The 12,630-nt window shown below is 55.5% G+C and overlaps 1 protein-coding gene across 1 annotated transcript in view; it reads right to left on the reverse strand.

The window, feature by feature from the left end:
• The window catches only part of LOC104049694 (tyrosine-protein phosphatase non-receptor type 11), a 59,787-nt gene extending 47,891 nt beyond the window's left edge, over positions 1-11,896 (reverse strand). Inside the window, exon 1 of the mRNA XM_064470557.1 lies at positions 11,797-11,896. Coding sequence (XP_064326627.1) covers positions 11,797-11,810 — 14 coding nt within the window. The 5' untranslated portion in view covers positions 11,811-11,896. The remainder of the gene's footprint in view (positions 1-11,796) is intronic.
• Positions 11,897-12,630: the final 734 nt, after the last annotated feature.

Genomic DNA, 12,630 nt, shown 5'->3' on the forward strand with positions numbered 1-12,630 from the left:
TCCACAGCTTTAAAGCTGCGGCAGCAACAAATAGTGACACTCCCACTCCACAGCCGTCCCCAGAGCAGGACTGAAACTGGTCTGAGGCACAGCTGACAGCAGGCGGTGGGTTGGTTCAACTCGGGGAGCAAACGGGCATCGCTGCTGCAGCACATCCTAAAGACTAAAGACGTGCCAGGGAGTGGGAACCGCAATCTGTGCGGCAGGTTATCACCGAAGGGCCAGGAGCAGGCTTGCAATGCACCAGCAGCTGCACTTACCTGCCATCTTGCCAAGACAGCCCCAGGACAACCCTGAGGCCTGCTTTCTTCCCGCTCCAGGGAAATGCTGGAGAGAAGGAAGTCAATGCAAAGCCTGGCAAGGTGCAGGTCCAGCAGCTGCCCACAGGGCAGCGGTTACACCTCAGTGCCCAATGGCAGCCCCTGGCCAAAGTGTCGGCCGTGGTTTTAAGTTTCTTTGCTCCATCTGGTGGTTAGAAAGTTTTTAAAGCTGCGTAGAGCAAACACGCGCTGCTCCCTTGCATGGCCTGCTCATTTTCTGGGCTGTCTGTCCAGAGAGGTTGAAGAGAAGCTTGGGGTGGACCACTTTGGTAAGGGCGGGGAAGCACTCAAAGAGCAGAAGGCTGCCGGACGCTCGTGTGAGGGGATCTCCCCACACTGGGTGACCAGGGTCATTGTGAGTACGAGAACCTGAGGAGTCAGTCAGGCTCCCACGTGCGAACCACAAGGGTGGCCACTTTCTACAGCAGCAGTGCTCATGAGGGCTGGCGCTCCAGGGCAAGTAAAGCGGCAGCGGCGCTGAACAGTCCAGCACCTTAGAGCAGAGGGAATCATTTGGCTCTCACCTTTCATGTTGGACGATGGGAGCAGGATAATGCTTAAGCATTCAGACCTGGGCTATGGGAAAACATATGTGCACCTGGAGTAAAACAACCTACTGTTAGGATAATGCCAAGGGCAGAAAACCCCTGACCCATTCTCCCAGGAGCAGAGGAAAACCAAAACCAGCCCCCAGGCAACACAGACAGCCAAAGAGCCTATGGCTAACCAGGCCCTCCCTCATTCAGCAGGTTTCTCTCTGAGTAATGCAACGAAATAAATAAATAAGGCAATAAGGAAGCAAGGCAAGAGCAGAGCCCAGGACGAGAGGGACCAGACGGGTGGCCTTATGCTGCAGCATCTTGGCTTCCCCAGGCAGCTCCCTCCCACTTGGCATCGGGGCCAGCAGGAGGAGAGGAGATTCCTGCTGTGTCGCCCCTACCCCGACACGCCACCTTTGCCTGCCGTGATCTGCCCGAGCCCACGGCGTCACGTGCCTTCTTGCCGAGCCCAGAAATCCTCAGCTTTCAGGATTATATAACCTGACGAGCTAATTAAAAATGAGGAGGTTTATTTTGGACCCGGGCAGGGTGACAAGACAAAAATATAGCCCATAACAGGCCCATATCCCCTTTGAAGAGTCGCCAATGCTATTTTTTACTTAGATACATCATGAAGAATTGGAGAGAAAAAAAATACCACAGCTATATTTAGAATTTAATCAGTGGCAGGGCTTGTTACACTTCTTAGAGAGGAGACTGATGGAAATATTTCAGGAGGGTGGGAGGAAGGGGAGGGTGGGAACAAACAAACAAACAAACAAACTACCCCAAAAAGCAAACGAAGGACAAATATAGCCCTGGCAACTACCTTACATGGTAGGGATGCTGCTCAAGGGTGTGAAGCGGGATTTTTTTGTTGTTTTGAAATTAAATCTTTGTCACTTTCCCACCCTCTTGAAATCCCCAAGGCCAAACAACGTGTCCCGAGGGATGGGCTCTTCTCTGCCTATGTCAAGTATTCATAGTTACCCCAACTCCCAAGACTGTCCAAGCTGGCCGTTTCCCTCTGTCACATGTGCCCAGCGCGACGGGCTGCAGAGGGGAACGACAAGCCGCAGCAAACCATGGCTGGAGCAACTAACAAAGTCCTAGGCTGTGTGTAACCTCATGGTTACCCTGGAGGTAGCATCTAACAGAGAGCCCAACGGCTGGTGATGCTGCTAATTCCTTACTCCCCTGTCACTGCAGGCAGGTCTTCCCTCGGTTTCTCTGACCGGAATCACTCAATTTTTAAAAATATTTTAAAAACTCTTTGGAGCAGCGGGGAACTTGCGTGTTCCAATCTCTTGCCCTGTGTCCTATTCATATTTTTAAGGCAGGTCTTTTACCATTGTTTTGTCAATCCAACCACTGCCATTTTACACCCTCCGGGCACCCACAGCGCCCATCTCCTCAAACCCGTCTCAGCATCAAGTCAGAGCGCCCGAGCTGCTCAGCCCTGCTGCCTTTATTAGCTCACACTCTGACAGAGGCAAGCTGCACCCCAGAAGGAAACAAAAAAGAAATGGGGTTTTCACAGCAGGGTGGAAAGGGGGGGGGGCAAAGGCCCTGGCTGGCACAGCTGTGCCACCCTGGAGGGAGCACAGGGCAAGGGGGGGGAAAGGGAACCATCTCCTGGGTGTGCTGCGCAGGCTGCCCTCCATCAGCTCCCTCCCTTGGGTTAAAATAGCTGGGGACGGCGCAAAACAGTTCCCTTGAAAGCTAACTGGTACATGCAGTCTGGCCAAAAAGGGAACTTTCAAAACATATCAAGTGCTGGGGGGGCGGAAAGCCGCATTCACTTAGGCACTGGAGATGTGAACTGCAGTTTGCAGCCTTAGGCTCAGCTTTGACACTGCAGGGCCAGAGCTAGGGAGCAGCCCAGCCTAGAAGCAAGCTGCAGCCCGGTGGGACAGGGGACCGTGGGACAGGGGACCGTGTCCCCATACAGAGAAGGGCCCTCTGGCCCAGCTGACTCCCCCCAGCAGATGGAGGACAAGCCTCTCTCCTCCTGCCAGCTCTGGACAGCCGGATCTCCACTCGCACACAGCCCTCCTCCATCCCAGTACAGAGCGGCACATCTCTTGTTTAGCATCTGCTCACCAAGAGAAGCTTCTTCCTATCTACCTGTTCTGGTGTGGGCTATTGCAAGCCAGAAATATATTTAAGTGAAAAAAAATCTTTATTGTAGCACCCACAGGAGATTGGCAGACAGCTAAACAAATGTGAGTATCATGGCACTATCCAGATAAATCTAATGACTGTACATTGGGAAGGGGGGCGAATTTCCAGACCTTATTATCCTAAGGGCACAGGCTATCTTGCTCAGCTGGATGAGAAAAGGGAAAGGATGGCGTTGCACGAAAGGCCCTTGTGCATCAACAGCACACGTTCTTCCCCAGATAATACAAAAGGTGACACCGAGGCATAAAGATTGCCTGGACTGCAGGAAGAAACTGAGAACCCGGCCTGCTGCGGCATGGCAGCAGAGGGTACTGCCAAAGGTGCTGGAAACCTGCACAGCAACCCCACCTCTGTGCATGAGAGGGGCCGCGTGGAGGTGCGCACTGAGACCGCCTGCATTTGGCACGTCCCTCTCCCTGCTGTTGGTGCCTCTTCTCCCAGGTCAGCCAGCAGTCCCACATCTGTGCTTGCACTGTCCTTGGGGAGACCGAGAAACACCAGCCACAGCAAGTACAGGCTGGGAACCACCCCCAGCAGCTTTGTGCCCAGGAAACCTTGAGTAGATACTTGCTACGAGACAGCCTCTTCACCTGATAAAGTAATCAGAACAGCTGCAGCCAACACCAGCCCAACTAGAAAATTCAGCTCACCCTCTCCTCCCCCAGTGCTTCTTTCAACACCAAGAAGCTGCAACAAGCAAGATAAAATTAATCACTCCTTGCTGTGAGAGGCTTCCCCAGCCCTGAGCCCTCGCAAGGGGGGCTCTGCAGAACGGTGCTGTGATTCGCCCTGGGCATGCACACGGGTGCCAGCAGCCCCGGCTGGACCAGGTGACCTCCTCCTCGAGGCACTTATTAGGGTGCCTGCTCACTGCCCCCGGCAATGGGGGCAGAACAGAGCTCATCTGTCTCCCAACACAGGGGTCCACGGAGGCCCTGCAGCCCGTTCTGCAGGACAGATTGAGGGGGCAGACAGACAGAGCAGGGCAGAAGGGCTGGGGCTGCAATACAAAGACACTGAGAACATCCCATCGTTAACAACCACAAGGGCATTTCAAAGAAGATGCAGCAGAGGATGAGGCTCATCTGTTTCTCTTGTCCACGTGGAAAGAACTGGGACTTGACGCAGAAAACCTCCTCCAACAAGGAGCCAAGGGGGGCTGCAAGGTAGAGCCCCCTGGTTCCCCCAAAGCCCGAAAGCCTGATACTCACAGTCACACGCTCCCAGACTACCTGACAGATGCTTTTACTGCAGCTGGATCTCAGCAACATCTTTTCCACATGGGACCTGCCTGGGACACCTGTGACAGCCACAGCATCTGCTACAGGAGAGCAGCAGCTCAGAAAGCCCAGGAGGAGATGCTGAAGCGTACCTCTCTTCTAAGTGCGTCCCTCAGCCACTGCAGGCAGGCAGTACTCGCTCTCTGGAGAGCACCATTGATACAAGCAGCAGCATGAGCTATTTGCAGAAAAAAAATGCATATGCAGGAAGCACACAGTTCCTGATTTCCAGCTTGGTTTCATGCAAAGAATTTCCTTCTTCCCTTCAGACTCATGCAGGAAGCCTGCAAACAGACCAGCTCCATAATCTGATTAGGCCCCATCCTATGCACATTTCCTGGAACATGCAATTGCGCTGCAGGAGCCACTTTCCATCCCTCCCCACCACTCACAAGGTAGCAAGTGCTTAAGCCACTGCTTTTGGTCAAGGCAGTGAAAAAGCAACAAAATAAATCCATTCCCACTGCAGAAAAAGTATTAATCAATGCTTAAAGAACTGCAGCCTTAGGAGTACTTCTCCCCCCCACCTCCCTCAGAGGGCAGGGGCTTGTTCTTAGCTTGGAAATAGGTGTTAGCTCTGTTCATCCCTCAGGGCAGAGATGGAAACCCAAATGAATGTCAGCATTTGGGAAATAAGTTTTTAGTAAGCCATTTGGGAATTAAAGGGCATCTGCACTGCGAGGGTGGGAAGGTGAACACTGCAAAGACACTATGGAGATAGGCACTAAACCAGTGACCCAGCTGGGAACAGAGAAGCTCTCAGCTCCAATTCCCCACTCATAGGACCCTCCTTAAGAGTGACCAGGCTGCTGGTTTGCTCATGGAGTGACTGGCACCAGGGAGGAAGGAGCCCTCTGGCTAGGCCAGTCCTTTTCAGATTGAAGAATATGTCACAGCCCCCATTAAAGAAAACAAACTTTCCCTCCAACTGCTTTAAATGGAGTCACCAAGAGATCCAGCATGTAACGGTCAACATGAAAAGCCAGACTCTGGGAAAAGCTCCACGAGCGCAGGGTTTGCCTTGCTGAGCAGAAGGAAGGGCCAACACCCGCCTTTTTGCACACCAAGAAGCATCTCCAGCTGGGCTTTGGGGCTGACGCATGAGCCAGGCGTTCTGTGGCAGTGCTGGAGGCACCGAGCTCGGTTCCCCTTTCCAAGGAGCGGCAGCTCCCAGCCGCAAAGCCACAGGCACGCTTCTGCTGGGCTCCCAACGCGTGCCTTGGCCAGCTGAGCTGTCCTTGGGGGAGAAGGCTCTCGCTGGGGGGGGGCAGGTCAGGTGCTGGGGGCACTGGGAGCAGACTTCCCCACGCCTGCTGGCAGCGGTTACGCAGCTCCGCGCCGAGCGAGACCCGCACCCGGACACCCGGGAGAGTCCAGCTGGCTGCCGCTGCTCCGCTGGCAGAGCTCCGCCGCTTCGCTGGAGCACAAAGCTCCGATTCATTCATTCAGGTGCCTCCGAGGCTCCTGAGAAGAAGCATCTCCTAGAAATCCAATTAATTTAAACCCTGCTGGAAGGAGCAGCGAGCAGCTCCGGTACCACCCAGCCACAAAGGAAACTCACCCTCAATATAGCTTTGGCAGTACGAGCTGGAAGACTGGCTTCCTCTTCGGTGCTCTTTGCCTTACCCTGCCACTGCAGACGGCGAGGAATTCTCCTTGGCAGCCCGCAGCAGAGGTACAGCTGCATCCAAGACATGTGTTCCAGGGCCGAGAGCGCTACGTTTGTCTCGGGACCATAACGAGAGCAGCTCACTCTGCCTTCGGGGAAACCATAGGATACTGGAAAATCACCGGAGGCCTGATCCAAAAACCTCTCCTAGGCAAGGCTAGTGTTCTGTCTTTGAGTGAGGCCTTTAACAATTCTTATTCCCTCTCTGGAAAACAGGAGTCAACGGTGTATTTATGCATTTTATGACCTGCAGTAAGGAACTCGCTCTATCTGGAAATAAAGAGTAGGCTGGGGGCTTGCAATCAAAGTGTAATTTAAGTTGCTGCCGATGTTGTCGTCCTCATTTACCAGAGTAAAGCCTGGTGTAAAAGCAAGTCTCCTCCTTTCCCTGCATTTCCCATCTCTCACCTCCCCACTTGACCCGGCAGAGAGTGTCTAGGCAGTCTCAGCACACAGTAGCACAAAAGCCTTGGAGCTTTGATCCTCCTGTACTGCTGCTAACAGAGCCTGGGTCCAAAGTCATCTTCAAACAGCCTGGCCAGAGAGAGAAGATCGGGGAAAATCTGAGCCGAGATTCGGGTGCAGCGACAGCAAAGGAGGGAAGCAAAAGGCACCAGCTGCCCTGCTGGGAAGGTCTCGTGAAGCCTGCTCGCGTGAGCAAGCCACTGCAAAGGAAGGCAGGGTGTGAATCCAAGCTGCTGCTGTGACCTGTCTCCGGCTGCCCGGGCCGACTGACCCTTTTCGTGCTGGAGCTGAGCACAAGGCAGCTCCAGAGCCAAGCGCTGAAGTACTGCCTGAAGAGATGGAAATTAACAGCTCGCAGAAAATTGCCGGAGGACATTTCTCAGCTTACCACTCAGGGCCTGCACTTCAGAGACACAGCAGCCGTGGGCTTGAGCACGCTCCCGCCAGCGAGATCCGCAATCGCCTTGGTTCCAGCCACTGTTGCCTTAAGCTCTGCCCATCATGTGTTGTTGATGAATATCCAAGATGCCAAAACACTGACCTGGTTTTGCTTCCTGGACCAGAAATTACCACATCCCCACCACCACCCAAGTTGCCAAAGTAAGCAGCTATTGCAAATACTTAAGGTTAATATTTATATTTGGATTCAGCACAGGAAGCATGTGTTTTCTCACTGGTAAAGAGAATGAGAAAGCTGGGACCACAGGCTGCTCAGCTGGTCAGGGGACTGGCATTGTATTTCCCGTCACTGCAGCACATACTCAAGGCTGGACAGCAAGCAAGGTTTCAGGATCCAGCTGGATGCACTTGATGCCTCATATGCGCAGCAACATGGCCTGCACAAGCGTGGCAAACCATCTTGGAGAAAGCATATGCTGGATTTTGGCCAATCCTGACTTATCAGCCACGCTGGAGCAGCCACTGCTTCCCACACTGGTGGTTGCAGCAGCCCTGCTTATGCTAGTAATTACAAGCAATCCAAGACTTCAAAGGGAACCACCCACAATGTGCCATAAAATCATTGTGGATAAAGTAATTCAGCTAAGCAGTAGACTGAATTTTAAAAAGGTTCATCTGAATGCAGGGAAAAAGTTGTCAAACAAATGTACTCAGCTCTGGATGTGGGATACCACTCAGCAGCTCTTTGTCAAGCCTGCGACAGAAATGGAAGCACGTCACCAGAGTACCGATCCCCCCGCCACCACCAGCCTGCTCATTCATTGGCCCAAAAACTGGAAACTTGGTCCTTTCGGTCTCAGTGTTCCCTTCCAGGGGCAGTTTCCTGCTCACAGTGCTGCAAGGCAGCATCTCTCCAGCCCACTCGGCGTGCGGGGACATCAGTAGCCAAAGGGGGTTTTGCACAATCGCCGCTGCTGGCTAACACACGCGGGGCCGTGATGGCCCTAGAGCTGACAGCACGGTTTCACCACCACCCAAGCCCTTGGAGCCAAGAGGGAAGGCTTCTCTCATACATGCACAGGCAGGAAAGAGGAAGAACTGTCTGCTCCACACTGGGACCAGCTTCACCGGTGGTAGCAATGCTCAAAGTGCCAGAACCACAGTACAGAGAGCAACGAGGGAAAGGGCCTCCGTGATCTATCACACACAGGCTCCAATTCTGTGGCAGCACCACTCAGCACTGAGTCCTGCAGAACTGAATCCCCCAGGCTTTGGAGACAACCAGGCTCCAGAAGCTGGCATGTACTCTTTTCCTCCAGACTTTCCCTTCCTCCCAGCCACAGCGTCCCAGGAAACCTGGCTGTAAAGAAAAAAGCCTGCCCCACAGACAAGGGCAACGTACAAGCCAGCTGCCACCTCCCAAGTGCTCCAGATACTGAGCAACTCCTTTCTAGGAAAAGAAAGAGGGCATCTGGGATCTGCAAGCCACTCGTCAGTAATGGGGATGGGAGGTTTATCCACCAAGATCTCTACGCCACAGCAAAAGGCCTCTAATCGCAGCCGAGCAGATGTAAGCACTAGAGCAGAAGAAGGGCAGCAGTTACTCTTAGATTCCCAGGCTCTCACTGTTCTAGAAGAACCGTGATTTCTGTGTCCTTGCCTGGGCGGTGATACATCCCTGACCTCCAAGCCTTTCCTGCAGTTGATGGGTCACATGCCAGTAAAGCTGGGAGAGGGAAAGAAACGGTCATTCTTTCAACAAGCTGTTTTTAAGAAATAATGCAATAAGGCCCTGGCAGCAGCCTGGAGCTCAGTACTTGCAACAGCTTTGTGGTTTAGGCTGACGGCAAAAAAATTTGTTTTATTTCTACAACAGGGCTTGATCCTCCCTCACGTCACACGTGTGCGCACACCCCCACACTGCCACACGGCCGCTGCTTTCCAGGCTGGGCCCCTGAGCTCACCAGCATGGCCTTTCAGAAGGTCGTAAGCACGGTGACCAGCATCCACCAGTCCTCGATGCCTCTCCCCACAACACCGAATGGCCGCTAGGAGAGCTTACCAAACAAGTCAAACACCCACAAAGAGGCTTATTTCCCCTTCCACGTGCCTCCTTGGAAAAGAATTAGCACACACGAGTATCCTAGGTGCCCTAGGGTAAAGCTGTTCCTCTCAGCTAGGGAGTCACCCCATCTCCTCCCAGTCTCTCCACAGATACACTCCCATGCAGGCAGGAGGGGAGGCATTAAGCAGTGTCCAACACTCAGCATCAGTGTTACTGGTCCCAGCACTCATATAAGCCTGTGCTTCCCCCGAGTCTCTCTTAGAGAGCACCAGTTGTTAAGAGGCACGTGCTTATCCAAACAGCTCTCACACTGGTAGAGTCCAGGAACAGGAGTGAGGGCAAAAAATAACCCTTGGGTGATTAGATATGTCACTCTTCCACCAGAGGCTTGTGGCCCACCACGCCCACTCCTGAAGCCATTCGCCTGATTCAGTCATCCGTATTATCTTGCCCCTACGCCAGGGCAGAAAGGAATGCAGCATCCTTCAGTCCCAGCAGATCCTCTTGAAAGCTCGACTGCATCACCCAGAGCATCCCACCTTGCAGCCACGGGACAGTGCTGTGGCAGGGGGACAGTCACGGCAGGCCATGCACACTCCGAACCTGAGTGCCAGTCCACCATCACACTTGTACCCACGCCAGCTCCCAGCATTTCCAGCTGGTGACAGCCTCACCGCCGCCCACTGACGCAAAGCGAATACGCAGCCACAGAGGTGGTCCCTGAAGAGAGGAATCAGCACCTCCGTTGAAAGGGAGCTACTGAGAAATGACGTCCTTGCAGATCCCCCTGCTTCTTTCAACACAACAGGCCAGCTCTACACCAGCTTTCAGCAGCTCCACACTGCCAGCCTTTGTAGTCGGCCTGTAAGCCCATTAATGCCAAAGTGCCCTGAATTCCAAGGGTTCCCAGGCAAGCCTGAACGACCTGCAAGAAAGGATGCAGGTAGGATGGTGACAGTACGCAAAGGGTCCACTATTTCGTACTTCAGTTGGGCCTTGCAGGGACCATCCCTCCTGAGGGACTGCTCGAGTCTCTCAACACTCCACCAGCATAGGTCGTGATCTCAGTGGATCCACCTGGGCAGAGCCAGGCCGTGCTTTGAGCCAGAGGGAGAACAGCATCGGCCAGGGGTTCAGGCAGAAGAGAAAGATGCCATACAAATCTGGTGGGCACCCTACGTGTTGCTAAGCAAGAGAAGAAAGGCTGGGGCCAAGCCAGTCTTGCCACAACATGGGGGGGGAAAAAAGGACCTGAGCAGTGTTACAGAACCAGGAGCAGCAAATTCAGCGCTCCAGCGCACAGGTGGAAAGGGTGGGGGCAGCAGAGGCTGGGAGCAATCAATCCCCAATACAAATGCCAGTCCACACAGCCCTGACCTCTTCCCAGCAGCAGTACTACCAGCTCGCCAGGTTCCTCAGGACTCCTGCAAGGGCTGAGCTGGCAGCAGCATTACAACCATTTTGCTGTCTCTAGCAGTCTGCTGCCCTAGGTAACTGCCCGACAGGGTGGAGCTAGCAAGGTATAGGTACCGTAGACAAATATTGACTTGCCTGTGGGCACCGAGAGCACTACCAGAGCCAAGAATAAAATCCAGGGGCCCCAAGTCCCAGCCCTCTGCTTTATACTCCATCACCCATCAGCAAGCATGTTTCGTAACTTAATGTGACACCGCCCAGGTGAGCACTGCCTCTTCCTAAACTTCTGCACGCTTTGAATCAGGCACTCACAAAACACAGCTCAGCACTTGTACAAGAGAGACAGCCAGTGCTGGATGGCAAGAAGAGACCCAAAAAACCATAAACCAAACAACTCCCAGGATCCTGACGTTGCAGGAATGCGTGTGAGGAGAATCTGGAGTTCCTGCACGTCCAAGAGATGGTTGCAAAAACCCCACTCGTGACCTGCCAGTGTTCGGTCCTGCACCGACACCAAACAAGCACTCCCTGTCCTGTAACCGATCCCATTTCTCAGCTTGAAGTGACCGTCAGCTGTACGGCGGCTCCCCGGCCACCACCCTTCTCAGGGTTTTTCAAAACACACTTGACTTCTAATAGCAACAAACGCTTTTTCAGGTCACCTTAAGGCTCTCTCTGTGAAAGGACAGACAAGAACCCCCAAACCAGCGATGGGGAAACCCCTCTGCACTGCCGCCGGCGGGAGCTACGTGTGCGACCTGGTGCTTGGAGCTGGTTCCCGAAGAGCCACGGGAAGAGATCATCCACCGGACGACTATTTACCCCTTTGGAAACCATAGCCGAGGAGAAACCGAGACGGGATGATGTCCCCAAGTCACACAGGCTCCTGCCACCACTGAGAAAAAGAGACTGAAGCTTTGAAACAGCTTCTTTGGGAGAAGCTGGGGGAGGCACCAACACCACACCAGATGCACCGAAGCATCCTTTTTTTTTTTTTTTTCCCAGCTCGCAGCCCACAAAGATATTTCAAGCAAGTTTTAAAGCTCGGTCCCGTTTTGCCATCCCCTCTTCAGCATCCCTAGCGCCGGTTACAGAGCCTGCTGAGACGGGGGGCTTCAAGGCAGCGCCTTTCTCCCGGCGGCACCGAGCGCCCTGCGGCGGAGGGTCCCGGGGGGCGGCCGCGGGCCGGGGGCCGGAGGCAGGGCCGGGGCTCGGGGCAGGTGTCTGGGCTGCAACGCCGGCCCGGGCTCCTCGCCCCCAGCGCCGCTCGCCCGCCGCGCTGCCGGCGGCAGCACCTACCCACGGACACGGGTGGGCACGGGCGGCCGCTCCGGCCCCGCCGCGGGGCGGGGAGGTTCGAACCGGAGCCGGTGCCCGAGGAGGCGGCGCCCGGTGGCCGCGGGTGCTCCGACGGCGGGCACCGAGCGCGGGTCGGGGTTGGGGTCGGGTCGGTCCTTACCTGCGGGAGGTCATGGCTCCGCCGAGCTCCGCGCAGCGGCCCCGCTCCCCGCTCCGACTGCCCGCACCGGCGGGGCGCCCGGGCCCGGGGCCGGCGGGGAAACCCCTCCCTGTGACGCGGGGGAATCCCCGCCCTCCGCCCCGCCCCGCCCCGCCCGCCGCCGCCGCCGCCTGCCCGAGCGGCCGCGCCGGCCCGCAGCGCCCCGCCCGCCCCGCTCCGTCCCCCGCCCCGGCAGCGCCCCGGGACCCCGGCAGCGCCCCGGGACCCCGGCAGCGCCCCCGGCCGCGGGCTGCATGGCACACCCCGACCGGGCTCCGAGCAGGCAGCGCGGAGTCACGGAGGCCGGAGAAGTCACACCGAATCCCAGACTGGTGGGGGCTGGAAGGCACCTCTGGAGCTCACCCCGTCCCACCCCTGCTGGAGCAGGCACCCCCAGAGCAGGGGCACAGGGCCGCGTCCAGGCGGGGGGTGAATGTCCCCAGGGAAGGGACCCCACAGCCTCTCTGGGCAGCCTGTGCCCCTGCTCTGGCACCCGCACAGGGAAGGGGTTTGTCCTCACGTTCAGGTGGAACTTCCCGTGTTCCAGCTTGTGCCCGTGGCCCCTTGGCCTGTTGCTGGGCACCACTGAAAAGAGTCCAGTCCCATCAAGTCCTCTAGGGTCACCAAGTCCAACCCCCAACCCAACACCCCCAGGCCTCCTAAACCATGTCCCCAAGTGCCACGTCTACAGGTTTTTGAACACCCCTAGGAATGGTGACTCCCCCACCTCTGAGCAGCCTGTTCCAATGTCTGACCACTCTTTCAGTAAAGACATTTTTCCTAATATCCGATCTA

This window comes from Phalacrocorax carbo, chromosome 20 (assembly GCF_963921805.1).
Source record: "Phalacrocorax carbo chromosome 20, bPhaCar2.1, whole genome shotgun sequence".
Lineage (NCBI taxonomy): Eukaryota > Metazoa > Chordata > Aves > Suliformes > Phalacrocoracidae > Phalacrocorax > Phalacrocorax carbo.